The sequence below is a fragment of the Martes martes genome (assembly GCF_963455335.1).
Source record: "Martes martes genome assembly, chromosome: 3".
Lineage (NCBI taxonomy): Eukaryota > Metazoa > Chordata > Mammalia > Carnivora > Mustelidae > Martes > Martes martes.
Genome location: NC_137890.1, coordinates 58,114,286 through 58,137,813, shown reverse-complemented (window position 1 = coordinate 58,137,813; position 23,528 = coordinate 58,114,286). Strand labels below are relative to the sequence as shown.

The 23,528-nt window shown below is 41.1% G+C and overlaps 1 protein-coding gene across 1 annotated transcript in view; it reads left to right on the top strand.

Annotated features, from left to right (window-relative positions):
* MED4 (mediator complex subunit 4) overlaps positions 1-23,528 on the top strand; it is a 46,409-nt gene that overhangs the window by 4,429 nt on the left and 18,452 nt on the right. The window contains exon 2 of the mRNA XM_080798285.1: positions 22,697-22,802. Within this exon, the coding sequence (XP_080654411.1) occupies positions 22,790-22,802 (13 nt within the window). The 5' untranslated portion in view covers positions 22,697-22,789. The remainder of the gene's footprint in view (positions 1-22,696; positions 22,803-23,528) is intronic.

Below are 23,528 nucleotides of genomic sequence, written 5' to 3'. Positions count from 1 at the left end.
AAACTATGAAAGTATAATTTGCATATACCTGTTATGTCTGGTTATCTATTGGCATAATCATATAGAGTTTATATTTTTAAATATATAAAACGTTGACTTTATTAGACTGTATTCAGAAATAACGAAACTGTTCTCATATGCTTGGCGTTCTTAATTAATCGTTGTCTGTAGCCTTATCATTTGATCACAGCCTTGTCCACGGCGTTTTTCCTGCCAGGCATGTGTAATTAAATACATGAAACTCAACTCCGAACCCTTTGCTACGTGGGGGAGACAAAGGTAAGGAATGGAGAGGAGAGAAGACCAGGGGAGGGTAGATGAGAAGGAGAACTCCCAGAGGCCAGAGATAACTTTTCCCCAGGACTTCCCCTCAACATCACCACCCAGGGGTAATATTTTAAAACCACAAGCCATAAAAATTAATGGTTCTCAGATTTAAGCTCTAGTCATCTTTGAAAGACAATCAACCTTTCAAAGCCTTTTTTTTTTAAAACAGAAGTAGAAATTACAGTTCATGTCGCAGTTTTGGTTTTTTTTTTTTTTTTAGATTTTATTTATTTACTTATTTGACAGAGAGAGAGAGAGATAACACGTAGGCAGAGAGGCAGGCAGAGAGAGAGGGGGAAGCAGGCCCCCCGCTGAGCTAAGAGCCCGATGCGGGGCTTGATTCCAGGACTCTGAGATCATGACCCGAGCTGAAGGCAGAGGCTTTAACCCACTGAGCCACCCAGGAGCCCCCATGTCGCAGTTTTAAATGACCTAAAAACTTAACAAAAACCCTGGCCACTTCTTATGGCGCTGGGCAAATTTGAGGTGGTTGTTAATTTCTTAGTCAGTGTTTCCCAACTTGCTCGTTACTCTTTTGTGTCCTTTGTTTAAAACTTTTGTATTAGTATATGAAATTCACAGGCACTTAAATTTTTTTACTCACTATTCACCAACATCCTATTATACATGTCTTAGAAACTTCTGTGTGTATTCACGGTAACCCCAAGTAACAGACTTTTATTTCCTCTGCACGGGTCTCCTGTTAAATGTTTTCCTTGGCATTGTCAATCATAAACCCCTTATATAATATCAAGATCACACCTGTTGGCATAGGCACCAAATGTCAGAAGGAATGTGTTCAGTGGGCCCAGCTTTTAAAAGTTGCTTCTGGTTATTCCAGCTAGAGTGGGCAGTATACCTGCCTTCAACTATAATCAGTTCAGGATATATTGCTCTTTTTTTCTTCTAAGATTCTATTTTTGTAAGCAATCTCTACACCCAACGTGGGGCTTCAACCCACAACTCTGAGATCAAGAGTCACACGCTCTACCAACTAAGCCACCCAGGCACCCCTAGGACATAGAGCTTTTATTTTTGGTCCAATAATGCAATGGTTTCCAAACTACGTTCCATAAATATTTTAGGTCAACAAGGGATTTTTGAGTATCTTAGAAAAAAAGAGTGTATCACAGAGTATGCTTTTGATCGATGCATGTTTCCTGGTTCATCTTCTCCAGTGACCATTCCATAACCAACTATTGCTCTATGGGCAATTACGTAGGAATCTTGCCTATGTTTGGACACATAAGATAGGATTCGCATTTTATAAGTCAGGTCGTATTTTGCATGTATGCTAATATTTATCAAGTACTTATTATATGCTAGCATTGACTTGTATTACTTACAGTAGTCTGCTTAAACGCCCTGTGACGTAGGTGCTCTTGTTACCCCCTTCAACATAGGAAGAAGTAGAGACCTAGGAGATGAGAAAACTCACTCAAAGTCTTGGAGTGAAAGAAATAAAGAGAAGATTGAAGCCCTAGCATTTGGCTTCTAAGTCCAGGCTCTTAAACACCCTGCTGTGCTACCTCCTTAACAGCCGGAGGCAACTGCTGCAGAATAATCTGCTATGAATCAAGCTTTCCCTTTGCATGGTATGTTTGGCCCTCCCTTCCAACATACCCACCTTGATATATGTATGAATTACAAGCTTGGAATTTGTGTGAATCATGTCCCAGGGGACACCCTTGTGCAAGTGAGTCCCAGGGCTGTTTTCCATGCAGTGAGATGAGAATTCCCAAATTCCACGGGCCAGTAGAATGGCAAAGACTATGTTGTCTGATGACCATTCTTGTGCTACGACCTCCTCCCAAAGGCCAGCAGGAGTCAGGGAGGGGAACCGCAGGCCCCCGCATCCCCGCAGCTTTTTCAGTTCCTGGATGCGCTGTCTCCTTCTGGCAGCTCATATGTCTGCAGGGGCCTTCGTTAGGGGACATTTCTCCATTTTTTGGAGGGGGTCAATGAATTAACTGTTCTCTTATTATTCCATCTTGTTAGTCTCAGTCTGAGTTGCCCTGGGAGGAGAAGGATTTTGCTGTGGATGCCCTACAGCACTGACCTGACCAAACCCCTTCATAGCAAATATGGTCCCTGGGACTCACCACGGCCACTCTGAAGTCTGCAGGCAAGTCCACACGGACTCTATTCGTAAAGCTCCTCCACTCCTCACTCCCCACAGTCTATCCATTCTGAGGACTGCTCAGTGGCCTAAGACACCCATAACCCAGGCTAGTTCAGGCAGATGGAGCCCTTGCCTTTCAGGATAGCTACTCCACGGATAGGAATGAGGTAGATAGTCTCTCTGCCCTTCTCAGAAAGTCTTAATGCTCTTACTTGTTCTTGGGCCTCACAAGGTCGCCTTATTTGTCCAATAGCAGCTTGCTCCACTGGAAGGACAGTGCAGACTTCTAGGATGACGGATTAGGAAAAACTATGGCAAAAACAAATCCAAGTTTTCTTCTTCCCCATGACTCTGGGATGAGATCCCTCCTCAGTGATTCTTACGGGTCTAAGTCAAACAGGCTATCTTGTCCTCCCTTCACTTCAGCACCATTTCCTGTATTTTTATGGCATTTCTCCTTATGGCCAGGAATCCATCTATCCATCCGTCCATTCGTTCACCCCCTCCTTCCCTCCACTCATTGATCCACTCGCTTACTATAAAGCGTTTACAGAGCCTCTCCTCTAAGAGGCTTTTCAAGTAACTGGGGTTACGATGATTAATAATAAACAGTCCCTGCCCTTCAGGAGCTTCTAGTCTATTGGAAAAAATTGAAAAATGAATAGGCAGTTACAGTTATCACATATTGTAACAAGTAATGTTATTGCCTTTATGAACACAAAGGGGGCACATGTAAATGGCTTTGATCTTCCCCTTTTCTTTCTGGGAATCAGGCATATTCCATCTCATTGTGACTTCTGACCAACCTCATTAGACTCTTCAAGGTCAGGGCTAAAGTTCAGTTTATAAAAGGGAAGTGGAAAATGCCACACTCTGATAATGAAACCAGCTCACTTCAGAAGCAAAAGTAATACTGAGAGAAAACATGTTTTCCAGCTTGAGTCAGCTTGTCTTCCTTTCTTTTTTCAGATGACTTATTTGGAGCACTGGAAAATGCTAGTATCTGAGTTATCAAGGCCCTTACCCAGTCAATTCAAAATATTTACCCTGAATTGCAAATTTACTTTCCAGGCTTCGTTGGGTGCATTGCAGTGTTTACAGTTGAAGATGTCTCAGAAGCACAATTATTTTGTCATGCACCTTAACTCTGAACATGTTGATGAAGCAAACTACCTTGTAGTTCTTTCCAAATGTTCTAGACCTAGTAGGGCACTCACATTTCCAGTGGATCTCAACTTGCAGCACTGCTGCTGCTTCATTGCACCCTCCATAGGTTTCTGAGGCTAGCTTTGACTTAGTCCTGCTTCACTTTCCCGAGGGCAACATTTTGCCCTTCATCCTATTGCTTCCAAAATGTATTAAGTTAAAGGTCTTTTCATTCTTGGATCCCTGATTCAGTCAATTCTTTTGCTTTGCAAAACACCCTGATATTTGTAACAAACACCCTGAGTGTCTCGGCCCATTGTTGGCCTGATCCAATAATAGCTCAAATATCCAAAAAATCCTCTGGTATAGAAGAATGAATATAATTAGCACCTGATAGATTCTAGACACTATGCTAAGTCTTTTAACTTAGGTTATTTCATTTAACTCTCAAAATAATCTCATAAGGTAAGTAGAACAGTACCTGGTACACAGTGGACACTCATAGAACACTTGCTGAATGAATGGGGAAATTACAATTCCTATCTTACAATCTAGAAAACCACAGATGAGAGAGGTCATGTCGTTTCGAGACCTCTTAATGGCCAAGCAGGTCTGCCTCTTCCTTGTCTGTGCCCTCTGTAGCATGTGCTTTAGACCAGTAAGTCGTTAAATATACTCTCTGAGAAGGCTTATGTTGCATCACCATCTGACGCCCTAAGGATTTTCTAAATCATTGTAATCAACACTTACTAAGCCCCCTCAAGTAACCCAAATCCTTTAATCCTCAAATGTGAAAGCAAAAAGTAAGGCTTTATCTTTGTGTCTGTGTTAGATAAAAGTCTCTCCTGAAACTCATTGGTCTTGGGTATCAGTTATCCAGAGAAGCATAGAAAAATTCTCAGGAAAATTCACATGGCAAAATTAGTTTTAATGGCTTTAATTGATGTAAGAGCCATGAAGTAACTGTAGCTTCCTGACAAAATCTCTGCCACATCACCCCTTGTCTGCCCCGTTGAGCTCCAACTCCTTTCCAGGCTTCAGGTCCCTCCTCCCTCTCTCCTGCTCCCAGCATGCCCCTCTCTGTCCTGAGCCTTCCACTGCTCCCCCTCAGTGTATTGTTATCTGTGAGCCATTGCTTATGATCCATCCCACACCTGAAAGACTTCTGTGTCTCCCCATGACTCCTGTGCACATGTGTGTGTGCATGTGTGTCTGTGTCTTCCCATGACTTATTAAAAGTAAGGCCTTTTCTCATTTCACTTACAGTCCTGCCTCCTTTTCCAATAGTGGACAGGTGCTTTAGTGGACATTTGTAGCACTGGCTGTATAGTCCTTAGTCTTGTCTTCCCAAGTGGACTGGGCATTTTTTGGTCCCATCTTAAGATACTCCTAAAGATGTCTTAATTATTCCTGGGTGTAAGAGGTAGGCGGTGTTAAGTCCTGTTAAATACTAGTGATAAACCACCTTCATCCCCTACTGGGCACCAAATAAAAGTGGAAACCTGACGTTTTCCCACCCATCATGGCCTTAGTTCTGAATTTTTTCTACAAAAAAAGATAATCTTTCTGGTAATGTCCATTTACAGTTTTCTTTGTCTCCTTATACTGGACTGTGGGCTGTGTTCCTCAAATCCAACAAGCCCAAATATGAACTCTCTATTTCCCCAGATCTGTTCCTTTGTGTGTCTTCCTCATCTAAATTAATGATACTACCTCTACCATGTCACCACCTAATTTAATCATATAACTCTTCTCCACCCCCCCAACTTCTCTCTCTCCTAGATTCAATCAGTCAGCAAGTCCTTGTTATTTATCTACTGAATATATTGTAAATTGTCTACTCTTTCCATTCCCCATTATTCCTATCTTAGTTCAGACCCACATTATTTCTTTCCAGGACTGTTGCATTATTTCCTTATGTGATTTCTCTCCTCCTGTCTCTTCTAACTCCCCTCCAACCCATTTCCTATATGGCTGTGTCACTCTCTTGCTTAAAAATCTTTCAGTGACTTCTTATAAAACCCAGTCCAATTTTATCATGATTTCTAGCTTAATTCAACCTAATCAGAAAAAATCTGTAAAATCTCTATGTAAGATACCTTGCTAAGATTTTCTTTGTAGCTAAATACATGACCAGTATTAGTAGATGTTTCATCAAAATAGGAAAGAATGTTATGATTTTTGTCTCTAATTCACAAAGAGAAAGGTCTATATTCCTTATTTGTAGTGTCCATATCTTGACATGTTTCTACTAAATTGGGTACAATTATATTTTTCAGTAGAATGTTTGTTATTTTGTGTTTATTTGATATTTGGAATTGAAAAAACTACTTACCAATGACTATGTTATAATGGTGTTTTGTCAGTTTCCTTATATTTCTAGTTTGTTGGTTTGTTTTTGTTTTTTAGTTGGAAGATATATTTCAAGCATTCATTTTTGTAACTGGGGAAACTTCTTTGTTGAGAAGATTTATACCATTATTTATTTTTTTAAAAAAAACTTTGAAAATAAAAATGTCTTTCATGATTTGACTTCCCTTTAACTCTCCAGGCTTTTCTTCCGCTATTCCCTACTTTTCTCTTACATACCACTAATATAGCCTGCTTCTGGTGTTTCAGCTCTTTCCAAATATACTTATAATATTGCCCTTCCTGACATTCCTATGTAACTATGACTTGACCTTCATATTTGAGCTCAGCAGTTATGTCTTGAGACTCTTTGTAAACCCTCAGCACCTGTACTAACCTGTCTTCTCACTTCCCACCTTATGTTATCTGTGTACACTTCTGTGTTTCTCACTAGATGGTAAGTCCTTTAAAATCATGGACCAGGGGGCACCTGGGAGGCTCAGTCATTAAGCATCTGCCTTCAGCTCAGGTCATGATCCTAGGGTCCTGGGATTGAGCCCTGAATTGGGCTCCCTGCTAAGAGAGAAGCCTGCTTCTTCCTTTTCCACTTCCCCTGCTTGTGTTCCCTCTCTCACTGTCTCTCTGTCAAATAAATAAATAAAATCTTTAAAAAAAAAAAAAGGAACATGGGCCAGATTTTCACCTTTTTTTTTTTCTTTTGCTTCCACACAAGGCCTGAAACATAGTAGGTCGCTTGATTTTCATGTATTGTACCCGACCAAACTGAACTCCCAATGGCCACCACACTTGGAGACTTGTCCCATTCTAACCCATCCTCCTAATGTCCAACATGATTGATCATCTTGGGTTTCCATCATCCCTTCACTTCCCACTGGATGTTTGACCTGATTTCTCCAGTATAAACTGGAGTGTTTAACCAAGAGGTGGCCTCTCATTCAAGTTTTTTTGCCTCATCCTCTGGGAGTAACCACCTCAGGGTTTGTGCTCTCTTGCCTCAGAAGTGGTTTCTTGTGATTCAGCATCACCCTCTAGAGACTAAGTGGTAGAGAGATGTGTCCATCAGACATCATGGCCATTCAATATTTTTTGTTTGGGATCTATGGTCTTCAAGCCACTTATAATTGTTGTTGGACTTACTATATTGAAAAGTTGTTGATCCATAAACAAGATCACCTATGATCATTCAGAAGTTTTTATTTTTCATGATAACTGCATTAATTTATATTTTGTGTTAATTAATTAGCTTCTTGAATAATTAGATGTTTTTTAAAAGATATATTTATTTATTTATGAGAGAGAGAGTACAGAGGGAGGAGCACAGGGAGAGGGACAAGCAGAATCTGCACAGAGTGTGGAGCCTGGTGTAGGCTCTCATCCCAGGACCCCAAAAACATGACCTGAGCTGAAACCACAAGTCTGGTGCTCAACTGACTGAGCCGCCCAAGCGCCCCTTGAAGAGTTAGTTTATATAACCATTACCGATTTATTCAGAGTCCTTAAGTTGCAAGAACTAAAACTCAATCAAACTAGCTTGTGTGTGGAGCAGGGGGAGGATCCTTTAGGTGCAGCAATAAGGGGGCCAGATATCATGGGAATTCATGAGCAGAGCTTATGATCGAGTTGAAACTTTGGGGAACTGAACAGGAAAGCTGTCAGAACCTGGGCTGGCCCTCCCTCTTCTCTCGTGGGTCTTTTTTCCTATTACCCCTTTTCCCCCCTATACTCTGCATATCTTTCCATTTCTTCATAGCGTCTACATATTCTTACTGCATTATAAATTTGACTTACACAAATCTATTATGACCTCTTCAGCTTTTCTCTGTGTTAATTTCATTCTCTCTCTCTCACTTTCTTTCTCTCCAACTTCCCCCCTCCCCGACCCAATTTTTCAGAAAGACAATTGGTGTCGGGTTATCTTTTTAAGCTATGGATAAATGTGTCTGTAATTAGTCAACTTTGCTTTGTCTCTACGACTACTATTTTGGTCAAATGACTATCATTTCTCACCTGAATCAGTACAATGATCTTCCTACTACCATCTTCCTCCACTCCCAATCCATTTCCCATATCCTTCAGAGATTTCCCATTGCCTACATGATAAAGTACAGCTACTTTAACTTCCTTATAAGACACTTCATGTTCTAGCCTCATGACCTCATTCCCAGGTACCTCACCAGCCTCATGTCTTACTTCTCAATCTTGTACTCTGCCTCACATCATACTGAAATTATTTAAGTTGCTTAAAATTACTCTGTGTTTTCTCTTACCTCTGGTTATATGCTCTTCCTTCCATTTGGAAAACTCTTCCTCCTCTACAACTGACCTTCTCTTACTTACTTTCAGCCCCCAGCTTAAACATCACTTCTTCCAGGAAGTTATCCTTGATCAGGTTAATTGACTATGCTGCTAGATGCTTCCATAACTTTCTCTATCATAACAGAGCAATTTATGTCTGCCTATTTAATCATCAGCCTTTCTAGAAAGAGTGTAAGACTCATGATAGCAAGGAATGTGTCCGTTTTGTTCACCATTGTATTCCTGGTATATAACAGTCACTTAATAAATATTCGATAAATGAGTGTAGGGCCTACCATAGGTAATTGATATTATTGGGAGCAGGGTCAGTTCATGGCATATGGAGGTACCTTTATCCTAACTAATGTGTGTTAAGCAGGTATGTGAGAAGAGAATCTTCCCTTAGTAGGGGCTGTGGTGATGTTAGACAACCTGATGGAAACGTTTAACACAATTACCCCAAATCTGATTTGTCAGATTTGGTGACCCGGAAGATTAAATGACTACTAGGTTGTGAGAGTCCTGTGAAGCTCAGCCCAGAGCAACTTAGTGACTGCCCTCTGCACCCCCATCATAACAAAACTAAAATTCCAACTCCTTGCTGTGACCTGCAAGCACTCACATGATGAGGCCTCTGTGTGACACTCTCAGCCCATCCCACCCACAGTTTCACTCACTCAATCCCTCCAGTAACACCAGATGTTTCCCATCTCAGGGACTTTGCACTTGCTGTTCATTCTGCTTGGAGCTCTCTTCCCTAGATCACTGTACAGTGGGGTCTTCCTTTACATTCTTCGATTCTTACCAAAAACATCACCTTCTTCAGAGAGGACCTCCCAATAAAAGGGCCCTGACTCCTTCATAATACTCATCATAAACTAAAATTATCTGGTATGTTTGTTTGCTTATTCTTTGCCATCTCTATTTAGAAGGTAAGCTCTAAAACAGCAGGGAATCTAGATGTATTGTAAGAATCTAGAACAGTATTTATGACCATAGTTGCTCAATACATCACTGAATGAAGGAATGAAGGAATGGCAAGGCTTGGGCCCAGAGTTAACATAGGATTTTTTTAATCTGAACCTTCTTCAGCTTTGCACTACTTCACTGTTTCCTAAAATAAACATAAGAAGGAGATAGTCTCGTGAAATATATGTCAACTATCCCAGATAGAGGCCTGTGTGCTATCCACTCTTCCCTGCAGACTCCTCCAGGATCCCTCATCTCTCTCTGACCCACTTCTGACCTTGACCCTCTATCCTGACAGCCCAGGGCAGGGTCAGACCTCAGCAGTTTCTTTTTCCCTGCTGGCTAGGGCCATTCTAGGTACTACCCAAGCTCCTGGGGTCCATGCACAACAGAAGCTATATGAATAACAAGTATTACTTGGAATAGGAAAGAGAGTTAGAGCTTTATGATACCTGGACTTCTTCCTGTCTCACTGTCCTGGATGCACAGACATGGGCCAGGCTCTTCTTTCGTACCATGCATGTAAAGTTGACTGACCAATATCTTGGGATGCAAACTATCCAAAAAAGTACAATTCTGCAAAAAGATTTAAATATGCATTTGTCAGAATGGTCACTTGTCAAATGTTTCTGTTCCACCATTCCGCCACTTCATCTGTAAATCTGGCATCAAACCCACGGCGGTGTTGGTATCTGTAGATTCAGGGAGGAATCATTGATGCCACTAAAACCGAATGATCTCAGTTCCCTTTGAAATTGTAAGGCCTTTGTTGAGGAACGACACGGTAGTCCTGCCAGAACCTGAGAAATACCTTTGGAGCCCTTTGCACAGCACATTGGGCCAGCAGGAGCATTGTGTACAAGTGGATCTTGGAAGTGGATAGATTGCCTGGTCATCCAGCAAATGAGGCATTACGCGTTTGTCTGGTTGAGAAGAGATAAAGAGCACAGATCAGACACAGTGAAATGTGGCCAACATTTGGCAGGGGCTTTCCAATGAAAATAAAAGGTCTTAACAAAGAGTGGAGCTTGCATTTTCAGATCTCCTAGGAGAGAGAATTTGGTGTCTGTAATTAGAAATTTTATATCAGGTGTTAGATTCACAAAATGGGCCGGCTACTCTCTGGAAGCCTGACTGCCGAGGACAGAGAGTCGCTGTGCTCACGGCCGGCTTGGGGCTGCCTGAGGGGAGAAGCTTGTGGGTTGGTTTGAGGACCAGACCTGGCTGAAGCCCAGCATGTCGAAGAGCAGCAAGTTATCCAAGAAGACGCAAGGGCCAAGCACCAGAGAATCTGAAAGACAAAGAAGCTACTGTTCCACCCTGACGAGTGCCAAGAAACCTCCTTTAACCTCATTGCTTTTATTCAAACATTTAGCAGGAAACTCATCCTTATGCCTTTAATGGTAAAAATCTTCTGGCCAGGGTTGAAATCAGATAACATAAGGATAGATGTATTTGAAAGTAAATGGAAAAATGGGAAAGAATGATGATGTCGTTCTCTTAAGAAGGCTCAGTGGGCTGGGAATTTGGTGGTTTTGAGGTGAATTCAATTCTTCATTTCCTGGCACTTGGATATTTATCTCTGCCTTTGCAGGGGATACAGTGACTCATTTGCACACAGGGTCATACAGTGCTTTCTGGATGGCGATAAACATTCAGAGAGACAAGGTTAAGGTGATCTGAGGCCAATTTTGCTGATTGAACTACAGTGTTTAGCTCATAGGGTGTTTTCCTAAATTAAATCAAATCAGTAAACATTTATCAAGCATCTATCTGCCTATCATACGAGGGGCTAATATGCAAAAATGAACAGGATTTGAAATGCAGAGAAATGAAAAACAAACTGGCAGCATGGAGATTATAGTTAATCTTTTTCTGAATTGTCTCCACAGTTAGATACGGGAAGGAACTAACTTTGTAACAGCCAATAGGGAAACTTTTCTGGGAAATCTCCCTTAATCTAGCCAAAATAAATATTTAGATCTGGGAGAAAACAAAAGTTAAAGTGAATGTAAAACTGGTCTCCACATTAATATGCTAAGAAAGTCAACCAACTTTAATAAAAATACTGGACCTTTACTATGCGGTGGGTACTAGTTCTATGAAATTAAAAAGACTTGGCCAACATACAAATTTAAACATGTATTATTCCATGCAGGAAGATGTTCCAATGTCCTCATTTGGGGGTGGGGTTGTTGTTGTTGTTTAGAGATGTTAGTTATAGAAGAATTTTTTTTTAATATTGTATTTGAAGCTCATGAATTTGGCAAAATCTATTATGGATTCCTTGTGTATCGACAGAAGCCATGTGGGTCATGGTATAATTAGGTGGATTTGTACTTGGTTAATTGGCCATAACCAGCTGCATTGGTTTGTTGAATGATGGCTGCAGCACCCCTGAAGATTCTTTTCTTTTCTTTTTTTTTTAGATTTATTTATTTGTGAGAGAGAGAGAGAGAGAGAGTTTGCAGAAGGGAGGGGAGGAGAGGGGAGGGCAGAGGAAGACAGAATCTTTTTTTTTTTTTAAAGATTTTATTTATTTAGGGGCGCCTGGGTGGCTCAGTAGGTTAAGCCGCTGCCTTTGGCTCAGGTCATGATCTCAGGGTCCTGGGATCGAGTCCCGCATCAGGCTCTTCTGCTCAGCAGGGAGCCTGCTTCCGTCTCTCTCTCTCTCTCTCTCTCTCGGTCTGCCTCTCTGCCTACTTGTGATCTCTGTCAAATAAAAAAAAAAAATCTTAAAAAAAAAAGATTTTATTTATTTATTTGACAGATAGAGATCACAAGTAGGCAGAGAGGCAGGCAGAGAGAGGGGGAAGCAGGCTTGCCGCTGAGCAGAGAGCCTGATGTGGGCCTCGATCTCAGGACCCTGAGATCATGACCTGAGCTGAAGGCAGAGGCTTTAACCCACTGAGCCACCCAGGTGCCTGGGAGAGAGAATCTTAAGCAGACTCCCCACTGAACCCAGAGCCCAACACATGCAGAGTTCAATCTCACAACCCTGAGATCATGACCTGAGTTGAAACTGAGAGTCAGATGCTTAACCGACTAAGCCACTCAGGCACCCCGTCCCAGAAGATTCTTGAAGGCATTCAGGCTGTTGGGGCTAACTGAAATATCACATACCTTTGCTTTGCATTGGAATTATATTGACTTGATTCAGCAAACACTAGCTGAGAAAAGCAGGAATGAACATTTAGAGTGTATGTAATTCATTCATTCCTCCAGCTAACCTAAATTCTATCCTTAAATCAGGTTATACCACCAGAAGATATATTCCAGGACATTAAGTTAGCCTTTCACAAAATTTCTTTGTTGGTCCCAGAGGGTTCTGGGAGGCAAGGCTTCCAGAAAAAAAGGGATATGAAAACTACTAAGGTTGGAACTTCAGTAAAAATAAATGGAGAATTATCGTGAGAGATTACAAGAAGAAAAAGAAATAGACATTACTGGAAAAACTAAAAGCTGTATAGGAGGGGATAATGACATTAATATCCTGCTTTGTTCTGCTCTGAATGACAATTATACACATTATGATATCATAAACATCATTGAGCATTTAAACATGGTTTAATGGTAGTTCACCTGAAAAATACTAGATTTTTTTTTTTTTTTAAGAGGGAGACCTTGTACTCTTGGGGGAGTGGGGAGGAAGGGCGGAGGGAGCAGGAGAGAGAAAATCATAGAAAATCATAAGCAAGTTGCACACTCAGCATGGAGTCCAGTTTAGGACCCTGAGATCATGACCTGAGCTGAAATCAAGAGTTGAACACTTAACCAACAGAGCCACCCAGACACCCCCAGAATTTTTATTTTATTTTTTTAAATATTTTATTTATTTGACAGAGAGAAACACAGCCAGAGAGGGAACACAAGCAGAGGGAATGGGAGAAGGAGAAGCAGGCTTCCTGCTGAGCAGGGAGCACGATGCGGGGCTCGAACCCAGGACACCTGGATCATGACCTGAGCCAAAGGCAGACGCCCAACAGCTGAGCCACCCAGGAACCCCCACCCCCAGAATTTTTAAAATAAACTTTTATTTTAGAATAATTTTAGACTAACAAAATATTATGAATCAGGTAGTAGAGAGATTCCAATATATTCCACACTAGTTTCCCCTATTATTAATATCTTATGTTGGTATATTTGTCACAATTAGTGAACCAATTCTGATACATTTTTAACTAAACCCATGCTTTATTCAGATTTCCTTAGGTTTTACCTTGTGTTCTTTTTCGGTTCAGAATCCATCTAGGATACTACCTTACATTTAATTGTCATGTTTCCTAGGGCACCTCTTGATTGTGCCAGTTTCTCAGACTTTCCTTGGTTTCAATGGCCTTGACATCTTGGAGAAGTCAGCTGCTTTGTAGAATGTCCCTCAGTTGGATTTGTTTGATGAGGTTATGAGTTTGGAGGAAGATTACAACAGAAAAATGCCATTCTCATCATATTATATCAAGAGCACTTACTACCTACTTGACTTATTACTGCCGACATTAATTTTGATCACCTGGTTGAGATAGTATTTGTCACATTTCTCCACTGAGAGATTTCTTCCCCAGTCCTTTCCATACCATACTGTTTGGAAGGAAGTTACCATGAACAGTATACACTTAGGAAGCAGGGAATTTATGTACCAACTCCTTGAGGGTAGAGTAGCTACATAAATTACTTAGAATTTTACATGAGAGATTTGTCTATCCTCCCCAATGTATTTCTTTATCCAATCATTTATTTGCATCAATATGGACTCATGAATACTTATTTTATATTTTAGGTTATAATTCAATATTGCGTTACTCATTTTGTTATTCAAATTGTTCCACTTTTCATTGTTGGGAACTCTTTCAGTTGACTCCTTTGACCCTTTGACATAACATGCCATTGCAGATCTTTTCTTTTCTTTTCAACACTTCCTTACTTTCTGGAACTAAATAGATGCCCAGGTTCATCTTGTATATTTCTTGTCCCAATGCTAGAACCAGCCATTTCCCCAAGGAAATAAAGAATTGTATTATAACCCAGGAACCAAAATCTAGGCCTTAAGTGTGTTTGTTGCTACCAAGGGAAAAGGATCGTGGCTTCTTGGCCCTCTCCAGCTGACAGATCAAGGAAATATATGTGTATGTACTAATCAGAGGACACACACACACACACACATATTGCTCTTTTTAACCACCTGTATCTTTGTTAAGTAAACATGAGTTCATACTGATGTGTCCAACTCTAACCCACCACCATATGGATTATTCTAGCCTTGCCATCTTGCTTGTTTATAACATCCTACCCCCATAGTGAGAAATCTGGCTCCCACATTTACCATCTATTTATTAACCTGTCCCCTTCCAATATATGTGGATAGTGGTTTCAGAACTGTTAACCTATACTTGCTTGAGGAAAAAAAAACTTTATTAACTAGACTACAGTGCTTATATATCCTTTATTTTGCCTTTAGTCTTATGGATGAAACTTACTTAGATCAGCACCTTTTATACTCACCCCCTTCGTTGAGATTGTTTCATACATTTATAATATAGTTTAATGACTTTTTATTAACATATAATATATTTTTAAAATTATTTTTACTAACATATAATGTATTATTTGCCCCAGTGATACAGGTCTGTGAATCATCAGGCTTACACATTTCACAGCACTCACCATAGCATATACCCTCCCCAATGTTCATAACCCAACGAACTTATCCCTACGCCCAACCCCCCAGCAACCCTCAGTTTGTTTTGTGAGATTAAGAGTCTTTTATGGTTTGTCTTCCTCCCAATCCCATCTAGTTTCATTTTTTCCTTCCCTACCCCTAACAACTCCCACCCTTCCTCTCAAATTCCTTATATCAGAGAGATCATATGATAATTGTCTTTCTCTGGTTGACTTATTTCGCTCAGCATAATACCCTCTAGTTCCATCCATGTCGTTGCAAATGGCAAGATTTCATTTCTTTTGATGGCTGCATGGTATTCCATTGTATATATATACCACATCTTCTTTATCCATTCATCTGTTGATGGACATCTAGATTCTTTCCATAGTTTGGCTATTGTGGACATTGCTGCTATAAACATTCGGGTGCATGTAACATATAATGTATTATTTGTTTCAGAGGTGCAGGTCTGTGACTTATCAGATGATTTTGTCTGCATTCCCTCCTAGGGTCTTCCAACTTCTAAAATAATTTTTTATATTTGTATACATTAAGATTAACTCTTTGTGCTGTAAAGTTCTATGAGATTTTATAAATGCATAGTGTCATGTATCCATTGCAACATCATACAGAATAGTTCACTTGATCTTGAGATCAAGCCCTGTGTCAGGCTCTACACTCAGCACAGAATCTGTTTGTTCCTCTCCCTCTGTTTCTCTCCCTGCCCTGCCACGCCCCACCCCCCAGCTTGCCCTCTCATTCTCTCAAATAAAGAAAGAAATAAAATCTAAAAAAAAAAAAAAAGTTGGTGAGATATTTTTATCATTCTCTATCTGACATTAACTCCTTAGTCTAGTTCTTCCTTCCTCTAGCCCTGCCAGTCTTTCTGCCCCAAGTACTTTCTAAGAAGTTTCTGCTTTCACTTCCTCCAGGAAGACTTCTCTGACCACTCTTGTCTTACTCACCTTTACAGGCCCAGCATCTAGTGTGGTCCCTGGCATGAAAACAGAGTTTAATAAATATTTGTTGAAAAAATAAATGAACCTATGAAAGGAGGACAATAATGTTACCCACCTTTCTTTTGAGTTATGGAGAAGTGGTTAGTTTTCAATGATGCCTGGGGAATTTCAGGAAGATGAGACTTCATAGAAGGTCTATTCATTCTAGAAAACCTTTCCATTGAAACCACATCACAAATATTTAAAGAAAATAAGATGTTTAACCTAAACTGTTTTATTTCTTATATTCTCGAGGACCAAGAATGTAGGGAATTAAAGATAAATGCCATGCTTTCCATGAAGCCAATGATTTTAATTAACATTGAGCAATTCTGGATAGTGGAAGTTTTTTGTTATGTCGTCTTTGGGAATTGAGGAGGATTGAGTTCTTCTGATGAGGCTCCATGATATCACTAGGATGGTGGGTGAAGGAGATAAGAGGCTTTATTCAGACTGTGAAACTTCTGTTGTTGTAGAGCAGCCCCAGTTGGACTTACCAGAGATAACTGGCTTATGAAAAGCAGTTTAGGGGCCCCTGGGTGGCTTAGTCGGTTTAATGGGTGACTCTTGATTTTGGTTCAGATCATAATCTCAGGGTTGTAAGATCAAGCCCCACATCTGGCTCCATGCTCCACACTGAGTCTGCTTGAGATTCTCTCTCTTCCTTTTCCTCTGCACTCGCCCCCCCCCCCCCACAAAGGCAGTTTAAGGACACATTTGAGGCTTTCCAATTGATTTAAAAATTGAAGTTGCTGTCCTAAAAGCCAGCTAGTTGCTGGGAAACCACCTCTTCCCCCAGTAGCTTTTTGAGAGGTAATTCATGGTTTCAAAAACCATAAATGGTGTTTTTGAGACAGAAGCTTTATTCTGAATTGAGTGTTATTTTCACCTGGGGTTAGAGGCTCGGAGGCCCATGCACTAAAGTAGAGTTTCAAGGTATTTTCCTCTTGAAGAGAGTTAATGAATCTATTGGAGTTTTTTTCTCATGGCCTGACTACTGGGAGAGAATTGCCTGAATCTAACTCTCTAGCCCACTCTTAATGGGTTTGACCTTGAACATGAACCCTCAAACTTACTCTGGTAACTGGCTGGGGAAACAAGCTTCAGGACTAGTGTTTGTTGGATTGCAGAGTAACCGTGACCACTGTCAATGGAATATTCCACTTCTGGTGGAGGATTTTATAAATATTTGGAGTTGCTTTTGAGAATCCCCAAGGTGAATATGGACAGAAAAGACTGAAAATAAGGTTTTACCATTTAGAGGCAAAACTACAGACATCTACAGTTTGTTTGGTGATTCTTAGCACCTCTGTCAACAACAAACCCAGCAACAATCATTGGTGCTCGCTTTGTGTCAGGCAACATTTTGGCACTGGGGCCGTATCAGTGCCCCTACCTTGCTTACATTCCAGTGGAAGCAATAATTAGCAAAACACACATCAACTAATAGAATGTTAGAAGATGACAAATGTTATAGAAAAAAGCAGAGCAGGGTAAAGAGAATGGAATGTGGGGGTAGAATGTGGTAGGAAAAATGATAACCGGGTGGGCCTCCTTGAGAAAAGGAGATTCCTGCAGGAAGTGAGAAGTTAGCCATTTGACTGTCAAGGGACCAAAAGATGAAGGCAGGGAGACTAGCCAGTTGGGGGCCCCTCAGGCAGGATGGTTCTGGTATGCTTGAGGACTGGAATGGCTGGAGCAGAGTGAAAAGAGAGAAGAAGGAAAGGTCAGAAGGGCAATGCCAGGTCAAATGATGCTAGGCCTCATAGCCCATTGTGTTTAGTTTTTACTCTGAGTGGAAGGGGAGCCACTGCAGAACTTTGATCAGAGGAGTAACATGACCTGACTTGAGTTTTAAAGAGATCCCTATGACTGCTGTGTTGGAAATAGCCCACAGATGTGAGGGGAGAAGCGGAGAGAACAGTGGGAAGGCAATCTCAGTAAATGCGGCTGAGGGATGACGGAGATGTGGACCTGTGATCAGAAGTGGAAAAACGAGATGTGGATCAGTTCTGGGCATGTGCTGATGGTAGAACTATCTTGATTTCTGGGTGAATGTGGTGTAGAAGAAACAAGGAGATGAGTCAAGAAGAACCCTATGGTTTTTTGCCTGGACGAGGAAAATGAAGAAGCTGCTATCAACTGGGTCGAGGGGGGCCGCAGGTAGTGTTGTGTGTGTTGGGGGTGAGGGGTGTAGATCAGGAATTCAGTTTTGTCTACCCAAGTGCAAGTAACAGCCAGTCTTAAGAGCTAACTTGCCTCAAGCTTATGCGCTCCTTGCTTGCTGACCCAAGTCCCTTGGTGTGCAGGGAACTAACCTACTTTCCTTGAGACTTGCACACCACTGGCCTTGAGGAATGAAGGACCAGACTTTCCCAGAAGATAAAGCCTGACCGCACTGGAAAACAGCTGCAGCTGATGCCAGCAAGTCTGTTCAGGGTCATGTCCACCTCGGACTAACTGCCAGGGCACCTGCTTCGTCCTGCACGGAGCAGTCCCCCCCACTACACTGCCTTCCCTTTTAAGCCCTTGCAGCTTCGCCTGGACAGGGAGGATGGTCTTCGGGGCATTAGTCCACTGTCTTCCCAGGTTGTCCACTTCCCGAAATAGAACAATCTTTCCCTTCCCCGAAGCACTGGCGTCTCAAGTATTGGTTTTCCAGGAGGGTGTAGCCCTACCTGAGTTCAGAACCCTTTCTCTGTGTAGTAACAGAAGTATCTAGTAGGAACTGAACATACAAGCCTGAGTTCAGAGGTCAGGTCTAGGTGGGAAATACACATTTGGGAGTCAGCTTACAGGTATTATTTAAAAGGGCACCTGTGTGGCTCAGTCGGTTAAGCATCTGTCTTCAGTTCCAGTCATGATCTTAGGGTCCTGGGATGGAGCCCCACATTAGGCCCCCTGCTCCGTGTAGAGTCTGCTGCTGCTTCTGCCCCTAGCCCTGTCCATGCTCTCTCTTTCTCTCAAATAAATAAGTAAAATATTTTAATTTTTTTTTAAAAAATAGAGTCCCTGGACTGGGTAAGATGACCAAAAGTGAGTTGGTGGAAATGAGGACCAAGAAGTGTCCCCCAAATGCTCCTCTGTGTAGAATCAGCGTGGAGAGGAGGAACCAGCCAGAGAGACTGAGAGGAGAGACCAAGGAGCAAGGAGAAAAATGAAGAAAGCCTGACATGCTAGAAATCCAAGTGGAGAAAGTGTTCTCCAGGATAAGGGAGTGATTGACAGGTGCAGGGCTGCAGAGCCTCGAGCACAATGCATGCCAGCCGTTACCTGCAGCAACACAGGGGTTTTCAATGACCTTGCAATCTGAGTGAGGATGAAAACTAATTGAAGTGGGTAAAGGGAAGGAATGGAATTGGAAACAAAATATTTAGATAACTTTGTAGGTGTTTCACTGCAGAAGGAAGCAAAGAAGTGAAGCGGTTGCTGGTGCAGAAAGTGGGGTAAGAGTGTTCTAAAAGTAGGAAAAGAGCAGCAGATATGGTGATGGGAATGATAAGCACAAGATGAAACATTGACAGTTGGGAGGTGGGTGGACTACTGGCGCAATGCCTTCAGAGAGATAGGGCTACGGGGAGAGAATGGTCTCCGACTTGGAGCAGGGAAAGGACACGGGCAGCAGCTGGTCCAGCTGCAGGGCAGAGGGGAACAATGCCAGTGGCCAGACACTTGTGGTGGCTGCAATGTGTGGGTGTTCAGGTTTCTCCTCTTTCTCAGCAAGTTAGAATTCAAGGTCCTAAGTTGAGAGTGGGAATCTAGGGGCAGGAAGTGTTGAAGGTTTGGAGAAAGAGGAAATAGTGAGAAATCGTGTCAAGGGCAGTGGAGGGGGTCTGAACAAGGACGCACAGTCTCATGTACAGCCATCTGCTGCTTGTGTAGCCCAATGTGTGCTCTAGCCAAGGGACAAATAAAAATAAAGGCAGGGAGGTCAAAGGTATATGCAAGGCATTGTTCAGAAATCTCCAGATGTCCATTGACTTGCAACCTCTCTGCGTTAGTCTGTTAAGGTTCTTATAACAAGATACCCCAGACTGGCTGAAACAACAGACATTTATTTTCTCACAGTTTTGGATGTGGGAAGTCCAAGGTTCGGTTTGGTTTCTTCTGAGGTTTGTCTCATTGGCTTGCAGAAGGCCACCTTCTGGCTGTCTTCACATATTTCTGTAAAAACTCCGATCAGATTAGACCAGGACGACCCTAACAGCCTCATTTTAACTTAATCACTTTGAAGGCCCTATCTCCAAATGCAGTTACATTTGGAGCTACTGGGGTATGAGGGCTTCATTACATGAATTTTGAGAGCACACAATTTAAACCACAACATTGTCCATCTATGCAATGCATCCCAGAGAATCATCTCAACATACACTTTATTTGTGCATGTTTGCTTTAACTTTCTGTCCCCAGAATACAAAATTTATACAGATTTTCCCTTTGGGAGTCTTAGGTGGAAGGAGCTGTTTTTCTAAGAGGTAGGGTTGGTATCCTCCTTACTCTCCAATGCCTGCAAACTTTTTCAATCCACAGTAAAAATATATACTTTATATTTGGCTCAGTACAGACACATAGAAATATGTAACTGAAAAGTTCACACAAGTTAGTGCAATGTGCTTTGACGTCCAAGACATTTTCTGTTCTTCTCCATTTTATTTTTCAAATTTATTTGAAATAAATAAATAATAATTACATAGTTATATATAAATAATAGTACAGCAAGGAAAGAATGGACTATTGATTTAACAAAAAATTGGATTCTATCCATTGAGAGACCAGAAGAAGGGGAATGGGGCATGAAAGAGAGATGAACTCCTTATTCGACATAACAGGAAAGAAATTTCTCGAAGAGTTGAATAGAGATATAGAAAACATGCCAATTACTTTAAAATAGGGAAACAAAGCATAGAGGAAACAGTTAAGAATGTGCAGAGAAGGGGCGCCTGGGTGGCTCCGTGGGTTAAAGCCTCTGTCTTCGGCTCATGTCATGGTCTCAGGGTCCTGGGATCGAGCCCCACATCAGGCTCTCTGCTCAGCGGGGAGCCTGCTTCCCCCTCTCTCTCTGCCTGCCTCTCTGCCTACTTGTGATCTCTGTCTGTCAAATAAATAAATAAAAATCTTAAAAAAAAAAAAAAAAGAATGTGCAGAGAAGCTGCCACTAGGGAGAGCAGGATGTCACAGGATATGGGGGCTGAGGAGGTGTGACCGAGAGCTTTTTGTTTTTTGGTAGCTTCTAAGAGGTATTTGACTTTTTAAACTTTATATATAGATTGCTTGATAAAAATGAAAAATAATGTATAAAAATACACATAATATATGTAGCCACCCTGTTCTGCAGACTTTAAGGGATAGGCTGGTTGAATTTCCTGCTGCATACCCAAACCTCCACACCAAATGTTTATAGATGCTTTTTGCTCAAAATCCCAAACTATGTGTTCGCAAGTGCTTGCATTTTAGACCAGAGGTTCCCAACCCTTTTCCAATGTATGAAGACACCTCTTTCTTTAAAAAGAGAGACAGGCAGTTCTCCAAAAGAAGACTGTCCACTTAATGAAGTGTTAAATAAAGTTTGTAAAAAATAATAATAATAATTAAAAGAGAGACAGGATAACCAGTGGCTGAGAGTATAGACCCTGGAGCCGGATTCTGTGTTCAGATCCCAGCTTTGCCACTTATTAGCTGTATAATTTCGGGCAAGTCTCTGAATTTCTCTGCTTCCTTGACTTCAACATCTGCAATGTAAAGACGATAACAGTACTTCCCTACAGAAGCTGTTGTGAAAGTTGAGTTCATTTTTTTTTAAATGCTTAGACCAGGGCTTGGTGTGTTAAATACATAATATTTCACAAGAAGGTAGTACTTACCCTTTTGAATCTATAGATTGAGAAACAACATTCAGAATTACTACGAATTAGTTATCTAAACACTATTAAAACATATAATATTCATATTAATTATAATATCTATAAAATAATTCATATTTTCTTTATTACACCAGAATCTGCAGTTTTCAAAAGAGTATACTTGTAGAAAATGCTCTTACTTTTCAGTCTATGGAAAATGTTCAATGTGCATATGATTTTGTAGTAAATCTGAGGAGGACTGGAGTTCACAACACACATATACTGTCCATCTACTGACCATCCATGCCTGTAAAGTAGGACCTATGGTTGGTCATTTTTAACTGATGAGAGTCCTCCCAGAATTTTTATGTGGAAGCTACACTAACAGGATATCTCCCCTCCTCCCACCAGAATCATGGCCCAAGATGAACCTGTGAGAACTGAGTAAACAAAACCAACACAGACTTCAAGAGTTAAGCCCCTCTGAAACCTAACATGAGAAATTATTGACCAGAGCTACTGAGAGGCATGTTTAGAATACAAATGTCATTAGGAAGCTTAAATCTAACATATTCCGTTGTCTAACAATTGACTATATTCAGAGAAGGGGTTAGCCAAGAGCAGAAGTGGGGTATGGTTGGCAAAGAGAAGGTGTCCTTAGGTCTCTTGCACTGTCTGGGGAAGAAGAACCCTGACCTATGAGCACAGATATTCCAATCTCTTTGATACAAACACCCCTACGCTATGGAGATACAAATACTGATGATGGTTGCATTGGTTAATTTTTCTATCTATCTTCATTTTTTCAAATCCAAGTTTACCAAGCAACATTCTGGTGATAATTTTTCTTCCTGTATAAATTTGTCTGTAAGTAAAATTGTGTTTGGCGTTATTACTTTTCCTTGTAAGTGAATAAATCGGCATTTTGTATTATACAGCAGTTGCTATGAATTTTTTTTTTTTTTTTTAGCATGAGTCCCCAAGAAAATCCTCAAGTCTGGGTGCCCAGCAAGAGGAAGGCTCAGCACTTCCAAAGGAACAGACCAGAGGACAGGATGATGGAATGATGGATACAGGTACTCCTGCCTTGATCCCAGCTGTTCTGTAGGTGACATCTCTCCATCTTGTCTTTTAAAATCTCACACCCTAACCTGATACAGAACCCACATTCCCCATACTGTTGCAACTTTTGAGTTTTCCTGGTAGGGAAATTCCCCAACTATAGTGTTCTCTCCAGGGAAAGTGTGCTAAGGTGGAGTTTTGGCTTTAATTTGGAATCTATGTTATATTGATTATTTAAACCATTTTCATAAACTACCACTTACATGTTATCTTGACTCATTCAACAGTCATCTCAATCAATGAACGAAACACTTTGTTGGGAGAGATATGATTATAAAGATGGATTATGAGAATGTAGAAGTAACCCAAGTGTCTGAAAGGATAAGCAAAATGTGGTATCTACATATAAGGGAATATTATTCAGCCTTGAAAAAGAAGGAAATACTGACACATGCTAAAACAGGGATGAAAGTAGAATACATTCACTAAGTGAAATAAGGCAATCCCCAAAAGACAAATACTGTATCATTTCATTTATTTGAGGTCCCTAGAGTAGTCAAATTCAGAGAGAGAGAAAGTAGAATGGTGGCTGTTAGAGGCTGGGGTAGGAAGGAATGGGGAGGTGTTATGGCACAGAGTTACAGTTTTGCAGGATGGAAAGAGGTTATGGATGGTGAGGTTATGGGTGGTGGTCATAGTAGCATAACCACACGAATGTGCTTAATATCACTGACCTGTAT